The sequence below is a fragment of the Rhinoraja longicauda genome, chromosome 37, assembly GCF_053455715.1.
Source record: "Rhinoraja longicauda isolate Sanriku21f chromosome 37, sRhiLon1.1, whole genome shotgun sequence".
NCBI classification, from domain to species: domain Eukaryota; kingdom Metazoa; phylum Chordata; class Chondrichthyes; order Rajiformes; family Arhynchobatidae; genus Rhinoraja; species Rhinoraja longicauda.
The window spans coordinates 7,564,701-7,583,866 of record NC_135989.1 but is presented as its reverse complement, the minus strand read 5'-3'; the positions used below and the strand labels follow the sequence as shown (position 1 = coordinate 7,583,866).

The window sequence follows — 19,166 nt, the reverse complement described above, 5'->3', positions numbered from 1 at the left end:
GGCCTCCTCCTGCACCTATTGTGTATTGTCTAATCCCAAAATCCAGATTTATCTAATCTCATCCGGCACCATTTTGTAGTCATCTCCTGACTATAAAAGGATGACCCAACACACTGTGTGAAGATGTTGAAGCTGCTGGATACTTCCCGACAGAACTGAGTAAAGGGAGGAGGAGATAAAGTGTGTTGAGTTACTTCCAGGGGGTGAGAGACCAAAATTGCCATTTCTTTGGCACTAGCTGGGAGACTGAGTTGGGCAGGAGATCAGAGGTATCTGGCAAGAATAGCATTCCATTAAAGTGAAGATACAATTATTCCATATCAGCTAAAGATAAATCAATGGTGGGTATATGGTCCAAGTAGCTTGCTTCTAATCCCATTCTATATGAATGAGGTCCAGCTTGATTCCCTTTTCAGTTGTCCCCACCTCACCACGGTACAATGGTGGCTCGGTGCCATCCCATCACTTGCCTGGCAGCTCAGATGTTCTCAATGGACATGGTCTACGTCAAAGATGATTGCACCAATACTTTATTGCCACATGTGACAAGTGGCTGTAAAATTCTTTACTTGCATACCCAAGGTATGCAATAGTCGCCACATAAAGGGCGTGGACAAAAGTTACAGAGTATACGAAATCGGCGGGTGTTACTGACATTAAAGTGTGCAGGTTAAAAATAAATTATAACTTCGTATTCATTGACTCGTCACATTAATTCCTGCTGACTAACCCTCGAGCAGCACTGATCAAAATGCCTGCATCATTGTCAATAGACAATAGGTGCAGGAGTAGGCCTTTCGGCCCTTTGAGCCAGCACCACCATTCAATGTGATCATGGCTGATCATTCTCAATCAGTACCCCGTTCCTGCCTTCTCCCCATACCCCCTGACTCCTCTATCCTTAAGAGCTCTATCTCGCTCTCTCTTGAATGCATTCAGAGAATTGGCCTCCACTGCCTTCTGAGGTAGAGAATTCCACAGATTCACAACTCTCTGACTGAAAAAGTTTTTCCTCATCTCAGTTCTAAATGGCCTACCCCTTATTCTTAAACTGTGGCCCTCTGTAATAAGTTTACTTCACCCCCTCCCCCCCATTCGTACGCTATTAAATAGTGTCAATAATAATAATAAATTCCTTTATTCGTCCCAAACCGGGGAAATTTAGTGTTACAGCGGCAGAGTGGATAGCAAGAGATCATTCATTATAAATAAAAATAAAGACAAGGATAAATTGTCATCAGTTTACTGTGTATTCTTTAACTGTTACTGTTGACTCGTCTGCTGGTTGTGCCGTCTCACGTAGTTAGCATTTTCACTTAGTTGGACTATTTTTATAACATTCTTATGAAGGGAGAAGAGAAAGAACCTTAAACTAATTTTATTTGGAAGGCTGTGTCATGCACTGGGCAGTTACTGGTCGTTATTGAAGACTAGCTGTGACGATAGGTATCCACGTTTAGTTTGGAGATACAGCGCGGAAACGGGCCCACCGGGTCCACGCCGACCAGTGATTCCCGCACATTCACACCATCCCACTAGGAACAATTTTTACATTTACCAAGCCAATTAACCTACAAACCTGCACGTCTTTGGAGTGTGGGAGGAAACCGAAGATCTCGGAGAAAACCCACACAAGTCACGGGGAGAATGTACAAATGTACAGCAATAGACAATAGGTGGGATCGAACCCGGGTCTCCGGTGCTGCATTCGCTGTAAGGTAGCAACTCTACCGCTGCGCCACCGTTCTTTTGACACTTGTCTGATTTGAATACACTGGAATTTAGTATACACTGGAATTTAGAAGGATGAGAGGGGATCTTATCGAAACGTATAAGATTATTAAGGGGTTGGACACGTTAGAGGCAGGAAGCATGTTCCCAATGTTGGGGGAGTCCAGAACAAGGGGCCACAGTTTACGAATAAGGGGTAGGCCATTTAGAACTGAGATGAGGAAAAACTTTTTCAGTCAGAGAGTTGTGAATCTGTGGAATTCTCTGCCTCAGAAGGCAGTGGAGGCCAATTCTCTGAATGCATTCAAGAGAGTGCTAGATAGAGCTCTTAAGGATAGCGGAGTCAGGGGGTATGGGGAGAAGGCAGGAACTGATTGAGAATGATCAGCCATGATCCCATTAAATGGCGGTGCTGGCTCGAAGGGCCGAATGGCCTCCTCCTGCACCTATTGTCTATTGAATAGCTTTGCATTAGCTCGGCATCTTTAAGTAGGCGGCGCAGGTGGTGGAGCTGCTGCCTCACAGCATCAGAGAGCTGGATTCAATCCTGACCTCGGGAGCTGTCTGTGTATGGTTTGCATATTCTCCCTGTGACCACGTGGGTTTCGTCCGGGTGCTCCGGTTTCCTCCCACATTGCAAAGACGTGCGGGTTTGTAGGTTAATTGGCCCTCTGTAAGTTGCCCCTAATGTGTGAGGAGTGGTTGCCAAAGCAGGATAACATAGAACTAATGTGAATGGGTGATCGATAGTCAGTGGGGACAAAGGAGCTGGTTCCATGCTGTACTTTTTCATCTTTCAATTAATGAATGGTGAGCAATCCATTAGTTGGTGTCGGAGTTTAGTGGAAATGATTTGTATGCCTTATCACCTACTGTCTGACAAAAATCTCCTTCCCAGTTGTTAAACGTTGCTACATTGTTAAATAGTAAATGTGGTTAAAGTTTTACTCTAGCTGACCTGACCAACCTTTACTCGAGATGTTCATGGCTACAAGATTTAATATAATGCTTGAATTTAGTGTAACTTCTTGATATCCAACATTTTGCCACTACTGTTCAGCTTGAGGCTTTTGCACTCCATTAATATATTTAAGTGAGAGCTTAAGGGAAAAGAGGGGCCAAATATAGGAAATATAACTAACTTGGTGGGTGTTCTGCTGAGGGGAGAGCAGAGTTTGCTTTCGAACCATTGGACATGGACAAATTTGGGTGGACCCTGATGTGCCTGGTTTTCCAAGAAGCAGTGGGACTGTACTGCACAGCTCTGACTTAGTTTCAAGAGAAAAGCACTTCTGAAATAGAGATTAGCCACATCCTGTCTCATTTTAACAGATGTGTTGGAACTGCTGATATGGAAAGAGCAGTGTGTGGAATTTAGAACACATTTGTTTTGGCCCCAGTCGCTTTCAGCTCAGTCAATGGAATTGCTTCATCTCACACTTGCTTTTGTTCCTTTCTCCCTTGTGTTTTCCTACGTGTTCTCCAATCGTTTTTGCCTCAGCCACGCTGTGTATTAGCATGTTCACCACAGAGATATTTCTGCTGAATCATCAGATTCGGTGAATCTTCGCGTTTTTGACTCTGCCCATCAGCTGAAGGGCATGCGTCTTGCATGTGTCTCTCCTTTGCACCCCTCTCGTAACATTCACCACCTCCAAGTCACCTGGAGAAAAAAATCTCTTGCTTCTTCTGTCTCTCTATATAAACTTGGGCTCTGTCAATTGTAGTATCATCTTGCAAATCCATAATGGGCAGTTTTTGGATATCTCTCTTCTGCTGCATTGTTTATCTGGTCACGGTTTATTTTTGGCCATTGACGTTTCTAAATCCAATCATTAGTTTCTTCACATTTGTTCTTTTTATTGTAATTTATGGTATAATTTCCCATGTCCTTTCTCCCTATTTACCTCCAGTTTCGGGTTCTGTTGCATGATGTCCACTGCACTATCTGCAGTATTTTTCAATTTGGAAGGAATATTGGCCACTATAGTCTAACGCTGATGAGATGGGGCACTTCCATATACCAGAACCAAACCTCGTGACACCCATGAAAACACACTGCAGGAGCCCGAGTCAGAATGATGTGTAGCATTTTTGTGTAAACGTGCAAACCTGGTACCTGCCTGTAAGATTTTTATCATTCTTCCAGACATCGGCATCTATTTTCCCAACAAAGAAAGAGAAGGAAACCTTAAAGAGATCCTAAATCTGCAGACCCCTCTAGGTTCCCAAACCAATCTCAATTTTCTTTTCATAAGATGATAGGACACAGGAGCAGAATGAGATCATTCGGCCCATCGAATCTGCTCCGCCTGGTGATCATGTCTGATCTACCTTTCCCTCTCAACCCCATTCTCCTGCCTTCTCCCCATAACCTTTCGCTGCCTTTTCCAGATGTGTATAGTCTCGGGTCTTCTAAACACCGATCTTCCAGGGGTGGCGCAGTGGTAGAGTTATTTCCTTACAGCGCCAGGGACCTGGGTTTGATCCCAACTACGAGTGCTATCCGTACAGAGCTTTTAGTTCTCCCCGTGACCACGTGGTTTTCTCTGGGTGCTCCAGTTTCCTCTCGCATTCCAAAGACCTGGTTTGTAGGTTAATTGGCTTTGGTAAAATTGTCAATTGTCCTTGGTGTGTAGGAAAGTGTTGCTGTATTGGGTAATCACTGGTTACTGTCTGAATTCTAAAGTCTGTCTGTGTGTGCGCATGAGAGAGAGAGAGAGAGAGAGAGAGAGATACATCATTAGAATTTTGCTTAACACTATTGCCTCTGGGGAAATTAGTAAAACGAGATTCGGTAGTAGTGGTTCACTAAGCAAAACGCAGTGGGTCAGGAAGCATCTGTGGAGGGAATGAATAGGTGATGTTTCAGGTCTAGACTCTTCACACTAGGAGTTTACTAGTTGGGCGAGCTGCCAGAATCCCGGTCTTGATCGAGGAACATCAATTCAAATACAACAATAGCAGCTGGGGAATTAATATAAATCTGGAATTTAAAAAAAAAGTTTCCCCTCTTTTTTTTAAAAAAGCACAAAGCTACAAAGTTATTATAAAAGTGTGACTGGTCCACTAATGTCTACAGGAAGGGAAAGCTGCTGTCCTTGGCCAGTCTGCCCGCACACCATTCCTGATCTAGCACAATGGTTGACTCTTGATTCACCTCTGTTTGGGAGCAACCCCGATCCATAATGATGAATGCTGACCTTACCAATGCCATCCATATTTTCTGGACAAAATAGTCAGGCCACCCGTTTTACAACTAACACAACCCGAATATGTTTAAATATAACCTTTGAACGTCATGGTTCCCTTATTGCACTAGTTAGCATTGGGTCCAGAAATATTTCAGGAAGAACTTCCTACAGGCAGTTAGTTATAAGCATGTTTGAAGTCACCATTCTATGTTCTCCAGAGATACTGCCTGACCTGCTGAGTTACTCAAGTTTTTTCTGTAAATGCGCATCTACTGTTCCTTGTTTTTACAGCACCAGTTGTCTCTTCCAGAGCAGATAACGTAATTAAAATAGAAAGCAAAAATATACAGATGACCTTAAGCACACAGCATTCGAGTTAAAACTGAAAGCGTATTGTTGGAAGTCGATATTTGAACCTGAACAGTGGCGGGTGAAGAGCCATTTAGACGCTGTCTTGTGGACACTGAGTTTCCTTGGAAAGATTCAAGGGATGGCTGATCCATTGAATTGCGAGAAAATCATAACTTGGCCTCTTAATGTGAAGTTCATTTATGTTGGCGGAGAAGATTTTAGTTTGCTATATTAGTGAGCATTAGTGAGCCATTGAAGCAAATGGTCAGAATGATGCTTGTTATGAATTTTCTTTTATTGTCTTGGTTGGATGTTATTAATGGTTGAGGGCTTGTCCGAACATGAGCGATGGATGAGGAAAGGAGTTAGAAGCTAACATCTTGACCCCCACATCGACTGAGTTCCACTGAAGTGTCAGACTTTGTGATTTAATGGAGGAAGAGGATGCCTCATTTGTTTTGTGAGGCAGGTTATTTGCTGTATAAATAGCATGGACTTGGCTCTCCAGTGTGCTTGCCTCTAACTTGGCCATCCTGTTCATGAGGAATTGGGGAAGGGCAATAAATGGTACCGTTGCCAGCACCATCCTCATCCTGTGAGTGATGAATGAATTAAACATCACAGCAAGTTTATCCTTTGTTATAACTTCAACATGCAAGAGAATAAATTATCTTAAAAAAATTAAAAATAACCAACCCAAATGAAGGTGAAGTCCTGTCATCCTCCCACTAAATGTATTAATAATTTTGGGGTGCGCACCTCGATTGTTTGAATTTACTTACATACAACCTATCCTAAATCGTTTCATGAGGTTGGCTTTAAGCTTATCTAGAACTGTCCTTCACAATTTGACAACGCCATAAACTCAGATTCCATGTAGCAGAGGTGTCATTTTAAAAAAAAGTTGGAACATGATATTTTTTGGTAGTTTTCCTGCAGGTCCGTGTTGTAATGACTTTGTTGTTACCTGTGCTGTTTTTACTCGATATTAGTACGTCTTGTCTTCAGCAGAGAAATAACTAGTGAGGTGATATCTACAATCAATATTTCAGTTTGAAGGAGAATGTTTTTTTTTGTTTCTATTGAGATGCAAGCTGCTAATTTAAAGATCAGTTTTGTTTTATCATATCGGTTAATGTAGACTTTTCTCATTCCTCGGTATATTCTCCCCATTCCCCAACTCCACAGGACCTGTCCGTTTCTCTAAATTGGGTTAGAATTTTGGTCTTGGGTGCAAGTAAGGTGGCTGAACATTCTTTTGAGGACTGCTGTCTATTTCCTGTGGATAAATCAGTAGGTTTAAATAATGTTTTGGGGTAAAATGCTTCTAAAGACTGAGAAAGGAAGGCTGCAATAATTGACTTGTCAATTCATGGCCTATGGGTAAGTAGTCTTTGCACCAGGTGTGATGAAACCTCCAGTCCAGCAGGGGTGCTACAGTTGGCCTTGATCATCTTTAGTATTGGGGAGACTACAACTAAGTTGTCCTTTCCTGGATGTTTCGCCCATGAAGATTATATGGGGGGGGGCACTGGGGTTAAACTCTGCTGTGATCTTCTCCCTTACCCGATCTGTTGGGCTTGCACGAAGAAATGTCACTTGGTTGAGAGTCTGGCAGGTCTTTGGCCCGTTCCTTATTACACCTCAAAGTATCGGCACCTCCAAGAAGAGAAGGGCTGAAACATTTCACGTTCTGGTTTGGAAATGAGAGTCACGTTCTGGTTTTCAGCCCCCTGTGCAAAGATGTCAAAATATTTTCCACGTTGTGGTTCCAGAAAGCTGCAATAAAGTGGAGTTACGATCCAGGTGCAGTGTAATTGATGTGCCACCTTGTAACTGTCAGCTCCCGGGGCATTTTGTTTCTCTTTGAAATCCGGGTTGCAGCATTCCTTTTATTGATGAGCTGTGCATGATGTCAACAATCTGTTTTCCGTCTCTGACTGCTGTGGGCATTTTTGGTGAACACGGCGCTGGCACCAAACATTATTGAACTTTAGTGATGCATTATTGAGGAATGAGCTTTTTTTTGCTTTTGCATAGTGCTTTTCCCTCCCTTTGTCGTATTTTACTGGAAGGTTTCTCTCCTCCTCTCTTCACAGCCAACACTGGGATAGTGAATCACACTCACTCAAGACTGGGATCCATTATGAGCACAGGATTTATACAGGGTAAAGACATGGCCCTGAATCCCTCTGAGGCTTGACCGGTCGAATGAAACTTGCCAATGGAAACACAACTGCTTGGCTCCAGGCACCCATAGCAACCTGTAGCCAATGCAGTTCCTTCTGCAATTGGCAGACTGCACCTACGAGCCTGATATGCAATAAAGTATTGGCTGGTCTGCTTGCTAACGTCCTCTGCACGGAGAAGGAACTGAACTTTCAGTTGTGAAAAGGTTAAAGGCACAGTACAACCTGCCACAGATTGAATTGTAACCTCCTGCCCATGAGCTTCAAGCTTGGTGTCCATGTTACTCCCTGCTACACAGTTGAGGAAAAAATATCAATTCGCACCATCCCCTGTTCCCCCTCCCAGTGCTATAAATTGAGGTGCAAGACCTCCCGTAGTTCATCCTTTTGAATTATTAATCATTTAAAATCTGGCAGTTGCAGTCAAAAATGCTTTTGTGCAGCTGTACACTGCTTGGGAGGGAGAACTCCAGGCTAGTGTTCGTATTGACGTGACCTTCTCCACAGAGGTTGTGTGCACCAAGGCTGTGGTCATGCTGTTACTTTCTGCCTCGCTACGTAGATTGTTCCAGAAGCCTGTGTTGGCAGCTAGGCCTGTCTTCGCGTCAATGCAGGTCTCCAGTGAAGCACAACGCACTGTTGATTGACGGCCATTTTGCTGGAGTCCCATATGTTCCTCCACCCAGTCAGACCACGTTTCCCAGGTCTTGGTCAGTCACGCTGATTGAAACTTGGGAATTTATTCTGATTGCATGATGGCCTTTGTTATTCCTTTGCTGTTAAACTTTGTCAGATTAGTAACCTTATGGCGTTTAATTTAATCATAATCCGCAAGTATTGCAAATTCACTGAAGTTCCATCAGCCACTGAATGGGGATGAAGTGAGTTGTCCTACCCTGGCGCTGTTCACGCCAGAGTAGAAGTCAGCTCCTCTTGGAGGCTGATGGGTCCCTTGTGTAATTTTAGCATTTGCACTTTGTCTTTCTCTGTGAAATTTGAGTTGATATCCCTGTGCAAGTTGAATCAGTCTGTTTATTTTTCCTTTTCTTCTTTTAGTTCCTTCCTCTCCCCCTCAATCCTTGCCCTCCCATCTTCCCACTCAATCCTTCCCCAATCTTTTTTCTCCTCCATCTTTCCTCCCCCTCAATTATTTTCTCCCTCGTCTCTCCCCTCCCCAATCTCTCCCCTCCCCAATCTCTCCCCTCCCCAATCTCTCCCCTCCCCAATCTCTCCCCTATCCCTCCCCTCCCCAATCCCTCCCCTCCCCAATCCCTCCCCTCCCCAATCTCTCCCCTCCCCAATCTCTCCCCTATCCCTCCCCTCCCCAATCCCTCCCCTCCCCAATTCTCGCAATCATCTTCTTTCCCTCACATCTTCTCCCCCTCAATCCTTTCTCTCTATCTTGCCTCTCTCCTCAATCCTCTCCACCCCCATCTTTCCTCTTCCTTCCCCGTCATTCCTTTCCCTCAATGCTCTCCTCTTCCTTGTCCTGTTCTTCCCCCCCCCCCCCTTGTGTCTTGACCCTCTCCTTTATCTCGACATGCAGACCAGCTCTCCAGCATACAGCTGTGGTTCCAAAGCTCACGGGGATCCTCATTTGTGTAGATGTTGTGTTTATATTTCAAGCTATTTAAATTGGTTAAAACGTTGTTCCAATAATGGACTGCTCACTCACTCCTTCCCATTTAATGGGTCTGATGAGCTTTGGTTAAATTTTGCTTACAAAATGCATGCCAAATGACAAAGTGCCTGTATGGTCTGTACAGTTGCATCTTTTCTTCCTGTTTTTTGACTCCACTGTTACAGTATTGGCTTTCCCCAAAGAGGACAAAGTGACCTTGTTGGAACCTTGGCTGTAAGGCTGGCTGTTTAATAACTTTGATGGGATTGTTTTATTCTCCACATGGCTCGGTGTTTTAGGAATTCCATTGGCAGCAGGCTGCTACAAGTGCCTGGAGCTGGATTTCTGTCAGTAAGGTTCATAGCATGCTGGTAACTATGTAGTGTTGATTAAAGACCCTGTGTCTTCCTTTAGCTCACGATGGGTGCATGTCTCGCTATTAAAAAAAAAAAAAAACTCGACTTCCCATAGTGACAGCGAACAAAATGGGATGGATGTCTCCAATTTATAATCGTCCAAACTGTACTCTATTATGGGTAGTATTTTACATAAAACAAAATGACACGGGTCTTTAATGGACAATTCTTTGTTTTTGGCTCAGAAAATCATCTCAATGTGGGGAATATAGTTTTGGGTTTTTTTTAACGTGTAGCATTGCTTGTCATATTAATACCTGGGCCATTCAATGGCATAGTGAGGAATGAGGAAAGGAGAGCTATTAAACTCAGACCATCAAAATTTGTCCTCAACTAGGATAAACTAAAGACTGACTTTTTCAAGCTTTCGAGTAAACATGAGATTTGGTGTTGGAAGTTCTCTGCTTTCTGCTCTCCCCCCCCCCCCCCCCCCCTCTCCTTCGATGTTGAGGATGAGTCTTAGCCTTCCCATCCCAAAATCACACCAGGAACAATTGGCAGTTGTCCAGCAGAGTGATTGTATGGCACAACAATCAGATCTTAACATGTCTACAAGGCCTTGCATTCAGGCAATGCACATATCACTGCACCTAGGTGATGTTAAACCCATTTTTAAAAGCTGCACTGGTTATAAGCACTGAAATAGCACTGCCCCGACCTCTTCTGCTACAGCTAGTTTATTACAAGCATATCACTGTGTGTGTTAACTGCAAGTGGATGCAGACACAAAACAGCAAAATAGCCTCATCACCATTCGGCCCTTCGAGCCAGCACCACCATTCAATGTGATCATGGCTGATCATTCTCAATCAGTACCCCATCCCTGCCTTCTCCCCATACCCCCTGACTCCACTATCCTTAAGAGCTCTATCTAGCTCTCACTTGAATGCATTCAGAGAATTGGCCTCCACTACCTTCTATCATATCATATCATATATATACAGCCGGAAACAGGCCTTTTCGGCCCACCAAGTCCGTGCCGCCCAGCGATCCCCGTACACTAACACTATCCTACACCCACTAGGGACAATTTTTACATTTACCCAGCCAATTAACCTACATACCTGTACGTCTTTGGAGTGTGGGAGGAAACCGAAGATCTCGGAGAAAACCCACGCAGGTCACGGGGAGAACGTACAAACTCCTTACAGTGCAGCACCCGTAGTCAGGATCGAACCTGAGTCTCCGGCGCTGTAAAGCAGCAACTCTACCGCTGCGCTACCGTGCCGCCCTGAGGCAGAGAATTCCACAGATTCACAACTCTGACTGAAAAAGTTTTTCCTCATCTCCGTTCTAAATGGCCTACCCCTTATTCTTAAACTGTGGCCCCTGGTTCTGGACTCCCCCAACATTGGGAACATGTTTCCTGCCTCTAAAGTGTCCAACCCCTTAATAATCTTATATGTTTCAATAAGATCCCCTCTCATCCTTCTAAATTCCAGTGTATACAAGCCTAGCCGCTCCAGTCTAGAGTAGCATCCCCACCATCAGGATAAGGATGAAAATTCATTTTGTGTGATACTGTTAAGACAAATATACATTATTTTTTAAATATTGATACATGAGGCAACTTTCTCCTGCCTCTGCTTAGGCCCTGCTAATTCTCACAGGGAAGTGTAGCTAGATCAGCTCGTGGCTGTATTGGCTCTGTGTAAACCCCCATGGTCCCTGTGACGTTTATTCTTCGTTAATGCCAAACCTTGGCCCAAACTGGGAAGGGTTTTGGCAGATCTGAGGGCGTCAGAACAGTTGAATTTAACACCGTTGGAAGAGGATTGTTCTATCAGCTTGGTCAGAGGTATCACATTGCAATGTGATACCAAAGAGCATGGTAACTCTTTGAGGAGCACCATGCAGCAGGAACTAATTCTCCAGCTAAACTAAATTGTGAGGTATAATCAGAGGTCATCCACACAAAACCTCTGCACATCACTTTTTTTTGTTTCTTAAAAGATTTTAGAAAGACACTTCTGGCAGATTTTCTTTGTTTCTTTGGTTGATGGACATTTTGCACAGGGTGAATGCACAAGGACTAATTTGTGTACTGCTTTTGTATCTAATATCCATTATTTGACTAGCCAGCATCTAAAGCCTACAGTAAAGTTGCAGTGAGCTTGCCTTTAGCAAAATCAACACAGTTGTTCAACATTTCAAAGTTTAAACTTTTTATTTTGTTAACTTAAATGAACATTCCCATAATGTCTAATTGGGTGCATTTGACTTTTTTTATTGCCCAGTGATGACCTCAATACAGCTCTCTACTTCATAATGTTTCTTGTAACTAACTTGCTTAAAAAGTGCTTCTTTTTTTTTGACTGCATGTAGTTTGCTTATTTCAGTCATGTTAATGCTTTGTTTAAAAGCAAGGAGGCTTGTCTGTGGCTGTGAGAATGGTATGGGGAGAGATGGTCATTGTAACTGTGAAGTAAGTGCACATGTGGCATCACTTAGAACAGTGCTGGTGATGTCCAACCTTCCTGTGATTAGCTATCCTGTCAGCAGAATAGTGAAGGTCAGCCAATGCCTGAGGAATTGACCCTTGCCCAAAGACTGCTCTATGCCCCTTTTCTCCCACCTCCAGGTTTTCTTCAATCTAGCTTTGCCGATGAGGGGCGTTTGCTTTCACCTGGATGGGATATTGAAATTTATATTGGATGAACATGAGCGAATACGGGCAAGATTAAGCCTCGTTGCTGAAGAGAATAGGGTAGCGAATATGCCTTCACTTTCCTCCTCATCCCGTCTCTTCAGCGTGACATGAATTCTCAGTCTTTGTGGCTAATTCCTTCAATGTAAGTGGGGTGGTCTGTTTAGTGGAGGTTTGCCTGCCCCATCCACAGGGACAGTTGCGGACACCAGCTTAGCCTGACTGAGAAACCAGCTGGGAACCTGGATTGGCAACTGGTGCAAGAATGTGCTTTGAAAGTAGAAGGGGACGTGTTGTACTTGAAGGGGTTGAGTTGCCATTATTTTAAATGTTGTTCCTTTAACTTTAAAAAAAACTTGGGGTTTACGGCTGTTTGTTATTGTGTTGTGTTTCCCTAGGATCATCGAGCGGTGGACAAGGTGGAGTTATTGCCAGCAGCAGTCACTATTCGATCAACAATCAGTTCACCATGGGCGGCCCTGCCATCTCAATGGCCTCTCCGATGTCCATAAGCACCAACACAATGCACTATGGCAGCTAAGAGTTCACCACACCACCACTGACCTTTCGAACTGACACTTTCAAGAGGAATTTAAAAAAAACAAATCCAGATTCAGTTCCCTCGAGAAAAAAAGTCTATGAATTGTCCGAATTCATCGTTCCATGGATTTAGCTAAGCCTGAGACGGGGAAAGTTGGCGAGTGCATGAGGGGTGGGTAGGAAAGGTGTCTTTTTTTTTTCTTGGTTTTTGCCATGGAGATACAATAATGCTTTGATACCAGACTTGTAAAGTTTTATATCCTTAAAATAAACAGGAAGGGGGTGGGGGGGGGGGGGGGTGTGGTTTGAAACGATGATTGCTGTCTGATCCTGCAATTGGTTTGTAGTCAGTAGATTTCCTTGCTAGTCTGTCTTCTAGAAATCCTGCAATAAGTGTTAATGCACCTTCCACTACAGATTTATCAGGGTAATGGAGCCAGTGGCCTATGGACGTTTTTTCTTCTCCAGTATGCCCCAACCTCCTCTCCCCTCACTCCCTCCATTACCTCTAACCTTGAATAAATCACTCCGCAATTTCAATTGGCATTTTTTCAAACTCAAAATTGGCTTCAGGCATGAGCAGGCTGACTATTAAATGTATTTAATACATGGACACTGTTTCATTTAAAGCATTTTGGGGTATTGTTTTAAAAGTTTAAGCACCAACAGGCAGGTGGAAATGTTTCCCTGACTTTGAAACGTGTAATGAATGAGAAGCTTTGAGCTTGTTTTGTGAAGGACAGTTTTGCAGATTTGGTGTTAGCTATCGTAAAGGAGGAGGAATTGGATTATATATATTTTTTTGTTGTTGAATTCTTCGTTCCTTTATACCTGTCTGGTTTGCCTTTTTGTCTGCCTTGCCCTGTTTCTTCGTTGTGACAGTTTTCGCAGGATCACCTCAAAGCTCAGCAACGCAAAGGCCGGCCGGCGTGCGCGGCACTGGGAGTGACGCATCTGGCACTCGGCGTGCCGGGACGGACCTCGTCACCGAATCACAACCCGAATGTAATTCTTGAACGCTTTGCATGCAGACATTTACACTGAGGAACGACCGAGACTCCAGTGCTGCATCCTCGGGGCCTGGCTGTTTCCAACAGTTCCACTTCTCAGTGCTACATGTCCACCGATATCTTGAACGTGATCTGTTCTTGGGTTCAAACTACATGTAATGGTAGGTTGAGGGCACTGTTCAGGTGCCATTGCTATTGGTGCCATACAGGACATAAAACGGGTCTGGCTGCTTTGGCAGCAACTTGTGTGGGTATATATGTTGGAATTTGTTTCTCTGTACCTTTAAAGGGATGCTGCTGAATTGAGCTCTAGGTGTTCTCCAGCAGTGCGACATCACGGTTAGGGTACAGGATTTTGTGCTCCACACTCCAGATTAATTCATTCTACTTGCACACATTTGCCTCTGATTAACTTCCAAGCCTCTAGATTGATGGGAATGAAACTTCACTTTTCTATCGGATGGAGACGAAACGGGGCTGTTTTTCCAGCATCTTCTGATTGTAACTTGCAGCAATGTCTATATATTTCTATTGAAATAGTTGTATATTTGCTGGCAGCAATCTCTGATAGAAGAATTTATTTAATCTCTGCAGACTATAAATTTTCGATGTCTTGTCATACAAGGCATTTTACTTTTTTTGAGGAAAGGATTCAACGTGACCTGGCTCCTTTCCTTTCCAAAATCTTGTGCCCTGACTAAGTTCTTTGGCTGCCTTCATTTTTCATGTCTTTAACGCTTTTGCCGTATGCAAACTAAATCAGCAGCACAAACATTGCAGTGCCAGGGACAGAGGGGAAACAGCCTTGATTTCCCAGCGCAAGCTGATAAAATGTTTCTCTGCGCACCGATTTTCTATTTGATACACCGTGACCTAAAACGTTGAGGATCAGGGTAGAGTTGTTATGAAGGGGTCAGTGATGTTGTGTGAGACTGCGTGTGTGTGTGTGTGTGTGTGCCAGGGAGAATTTGAACTTCTGCAATAAAATCTTACGCCACCTCTTTTGCATGCTGCTTCAGTGCAAGGATTGCAGTTAACTGGCAGGTGCTCCTTCACCTGCCTTCCCAGTATGGATCTGATGGATGAGTTGATTAACAAGAGCCCTCCACCAATACATGTATTCTATCCAGTTGAACTTCTGACTACTTGCAGGGGTGAGTGGTTAAATTCACCCGTATGCAGTGGCTTGCCATGTGGGGTAGTACACCAGGTTATTACTGAGACTAACGTTCAACAGGTATCTAGACCTCTAGATGTCCGTAGATCTCTGTAATGAGCCCCAGGTTTTTTTAGACGAGCTGTGGGTAAAAATGTGCATCTGCGCTTGCAAATTATGGGTCTCGTGCATCTTACAATAACCACTGTGGGGGAAAATAAAAGGAGACAAAGTGCTTGAATAACTCAGCGTGTCAGGCAGCATTTCTGGAACACATGGATAGGTGATGTTCAAAGGGTCCCGACCCAAAACGTCACCGATCCATGTTTTCCAGAGATGCTGCCTGTGAGTCTTTTTTGGTAAGCGGTTCCTTGTTTCTACAACCACTGTGAAGAGTTGGGGACTTTGGGGAAAATTAACAATAGAAGCAAGGATAGACACAAAACGCTGAAGTAATTCGGCGGGTCAGGCAGCATCTCTGGAGAGAAGGAATGGGTGACGTTTCGGGTCCCTGACTATTTGTACAATCTTCAAATGCCACATGATCCTTCCTTATCTGGGATGGAATATTGACTTAATGGTTCTGGTGACAGTCTGTTCTCTTGTTTCCATCTCGCTGCACACAATCCCATGTACTCCCTTTTGAAAGACTAACTATTTATATTGAAGGCTGACGGGGAAGCTGTTTTAAAGTGGAGATGAACCCTCTAATTTACCTCCCTCCTATCGTGGGGCATTCCTATCTTTGGAATGGTCGCCCGCAGCTGACTGTTGGCACAGAGTACTTTGTGGAGTCCCCATTAGGTCAAAGCAGCATCGGGGGCCTTTCTGCCCATTAAGCCTCTGCCAGCCTGCAGAGCAATGCCATCGGTCCTATTTCTCTGTGACCCATTCCTTTTCACATGCCCATTAACTCTCCTGATTCTCCTGCACCTCAAGCCGATCTCTGAGAGGGAACACTTGGGGGAAGCCCTCATGCCCAGGGAGAACATGCAAACTCTACTCAGACAGCACTAACTGCATCACCACTATGCTGTCTCAATGAATTTGGATGTGTTCATTTGCATTTCTGCCATATTGTTTTAACTTTTCCAGCCCAATTACTCACTTCAGTATCACCTTACCCCCTACCTGCCTCCTCCACCTGCCCTGCCTCTCCCTCACACCAAAAGAAGACACGAAGCTGACCTAGTCAATGCGAGTGAATACTAGTGTGTAGGAAGGGACTGCAGATGCTGGTTATACACCGAACACAGACACAAAATGCTGGAGGAACTCAGCGGGACAGGCAGCAGGACAGGTCTAAAGGTCTCGACCAGAAACACCACCCATTCTTTCTCCAGAGATGCTGCCTATCCCACTGAGTTACCCTAGTATGTGTTTCTACCTTCTAGTGAATACTAGTCTTGACACAAATCATAGTACATGCCTACAGAACTGATGAGCGAGAACTAGCTCGAGTTTTTATGGCTGTGGGTTTTTTTATGATACTATTCAATTCCCTATTATTTACATTATCCCGAGATTTTACTTTTTGGTTAAATCCCCCCATTTGACCTTGTGGCCGAGACTGCGTTCTGCACAGGCTTGGGGCTATTCTATGCTGAATATTTCCCCCCCCCCCCAGACATCTCGATTTGCCCAATATTGTTCCTTGGGACGTGCCATGCAACGAGACTATTTCCCTGAACATCAGGCAGCCTTTAGGGCAGCACATTAGCACAGCAGGTCGAGCTGCTGCCTCAGCGCCAAAGACCCGGGTTGAATCCTGAGCTCAGGTGCTTCTGTGTGGAGTTTGCACCATCTCCCTGTGACTGCATGGGTTTCCTCCAGGTGCCCTCACATCCCAAGGTTTCAGTTAATTAGTCTCTGTAAATTGCCCCTCGTGTGTGGAGATCTGATGCAAAGGTGGGATAAGTAGAAGTAGTGTGAACGTGTGATCAATGGTTGGTGTGGACTTCAGGGCCTGTTTCCATGTTTTCTCTTTTAATTACTTGTGATGGCCTACTGAAAATTGTCTGGCTTTCTGAGTTTAGGTCAGTGGGGAGGGAGAAAATGCGTTCCTGTTCCTATCTGGAAGCTGGATATTAGCATCTGCTAGGACTCGCAATAATCTGCTCAATAAATTTTAAATACTTCTGATCGGAAGCCTGCGTTTGTTGTGGAAACGGTTGGGATATGTGGGGCACGTGTGAGTTGGTGACTGCACAGCCGAGGGAAAAAGTGCCACGTTGCTGGATTTATTAGAGAGAGATCTGCTGGGGTTTGGAACAGCCGGTATCTCCCACAGGTACAAACACTCGCGCCAGTAATCCTCTGTCAGTGTGATCCGTAATTGAGTACTCTAGAGCAGGCATGACTTCAACTTTAGCCTCATCCTCCTCAAATAGGCAGCTTTTGTAGAATATTTCTACAGTTAAAAAGGATTTAAAAAAATAATAGAATGGGTAAGGTTTAATGTGATAAATTATCACAGCGGCTGATAGCAAGGAGAATTGATCCATGATTAGCTGGGCAGGCAACACAGTGTACCTGGTGAAACCTGAATGGAACAGTTCAGGGTTGCTAATGTGGATCCCATTTGAAAGTTTGCCATTATTCTCGTGTAAGTAGCCCTTTTTTTAAGTATCCTTGTACTGGGGTTGCGGGTACATGAAGTGTGAACAAATATTTTGAGGGCCTTCACTCGCCTGGTGAACTAAGCTTAAGTTGAGGCAGACCTTGTCAAAGTTTCCCTTGCCCAACTGGTACAATGCATTGGGTGGAATTAGTCTCCATTTCGTTCTGTCTTAAAATCTCTTACTTTACAAATGCGGGTTGACCCTGAACTATCTTCTGGTTACTCCAGTTACAGCTATCCTGATCCACCAACCCTTGCAAGAGGATTTTACCATATTGTAGTTCAGTGTTTTAGCTCAATTTAGAAATGTTTCTGTAGAATGAGTAGATCTTTGTTCATCTGTGTTGTGTGTAGATTTTATTACAGCAACATGAGATTGTTAGACTGTTAGAAAATCATAATCCTGTAATACATGAATTATCAAATAAAACACTAATATTACATGCTTTGTGACTTGACTTTGCCTCCCTGCTGCAAGCTCTGTTTGGAAGAATGGTCTTAGATGTGGGGTCTTCCGCTGTTGATGTCCTGCTTTGAAAGAAGACCTTTTTCTCTACTTTGAAGTACCTTGGTGACATTGGAAGAGTCCTGCAGAGGTGACATTTAAAATGTTGTCTGGCTCTTGGGAACTTGTGAATATCCTGGTGGGAAGATTTGATCAAAACTACTGGGGGTGAATTTAAACTGGTCTGGCAGCAGTGTGGGGTCCAAAGCAGTACCGAAGCAGATGAATACTGAAGTTAAAGAGATAAATACTGAAGTTAAAGAGCAAGTTCAATATAGACAATAGGTGCGGGAGGAGGCCATTCGGCCCTTCGAGCCAGCACCGCCATTCAATGTGATCATGGCTGATCATTCTCAATCTGTACCCCCTTCCTGCCTTCTCCCCATACCCCCTGACTCTGCTATCCTTAAGAGCTCTATCCAGCTCTCTCTTGAATGCATTCAGAGAATTGGCCTCCACTGCCTTCTGCGGCAGAGAATTCCACAGATTCACAACTCTCTTGACTGAAAAAGTTCAGGAACACAAGGGAGGCCTTCTGGATTAACCATTTATTTCAATGCAGGGGAGATCTCTCGGGCAAGGTCGATGAACTCTGCCCTCTGATAGGTAGATGGGATATTATAGCTATTAGAGAAACATGAGCTGCCAGTCCTACTCCTTGGCCAATGCTCTGGGGTACAAATACTACAGGAGAGAGAGAAGGCTGGAGATGCTCGAGGAGTGGGGATGTGTTTTAATTGGAGAGAACAGTGATACTTTGAAATTCTCTTCCTCGGCAATTATCCAGTGAAGCCAAAGGGGCAGAACTGAGAAATAAGGGGATGATAATGTTGATGGGATTGTACCATGCCCCCATAAGCACCACCCCCCTGCCCCTGATAGTGAGCAACAAACGTATAAGGGAAATCACAGGTGGCTCCAAACATGTGGACTAATAGTAGTGGGATTTTATCTTTCCAAATATTGACTAGAGCTGCCATAGTACTACAGTAAGGTGGAATGTGTATGCACAGGAATATATTCTCAATATGTAGCTGGTCGTACTAGCGAAGAGCAAAGCTCAACCTCCTCTTGGGAAATAAGGCAGGACAGATGCCTGACGTGGTGGTGGTGGGGGGGGGGATTTTAACACCAGTGACTAATTTATTAATTGTGATGGGAAAAGATAAAACTGGTCATAAAACAT

General features: G+C 44.1%; 1 protein-coding gene across 2 annotated transcripts in view; it reads left to right on the top strand.

Annotated features, from left to right (window-relative positions):
* Nucleotides 1-17,914, top strand: part of carm1 (coactivator-associated arginine methyltransferase 1) — a 67,658-nt gene extending 49,744 nt beyond the window's left edge. The window contains exons 15-16 of one of the 2 annotated variants that reach the window (XM_078429482.1): nt 7,376-7,444; nt 12,548-17,914. In XM_078429482.1, the coding sequence (XP_078285608.1) occupies nt 7,376-7,444; nt 12,548-12,690 (212 nt within the window). In that variant the 3' untranslated portion in view covers nt 12,691-17,914. The remainder of the gene's footprint in view (nt 1-7,375; nt 7,445-12,547) is intronic. The other variant, XM_078429483.1, reaches the window with a different exon arrangement.
* The last annotated feature ends 1,252 nt before the right edge of the window (nt 17,915-19,166 follow it).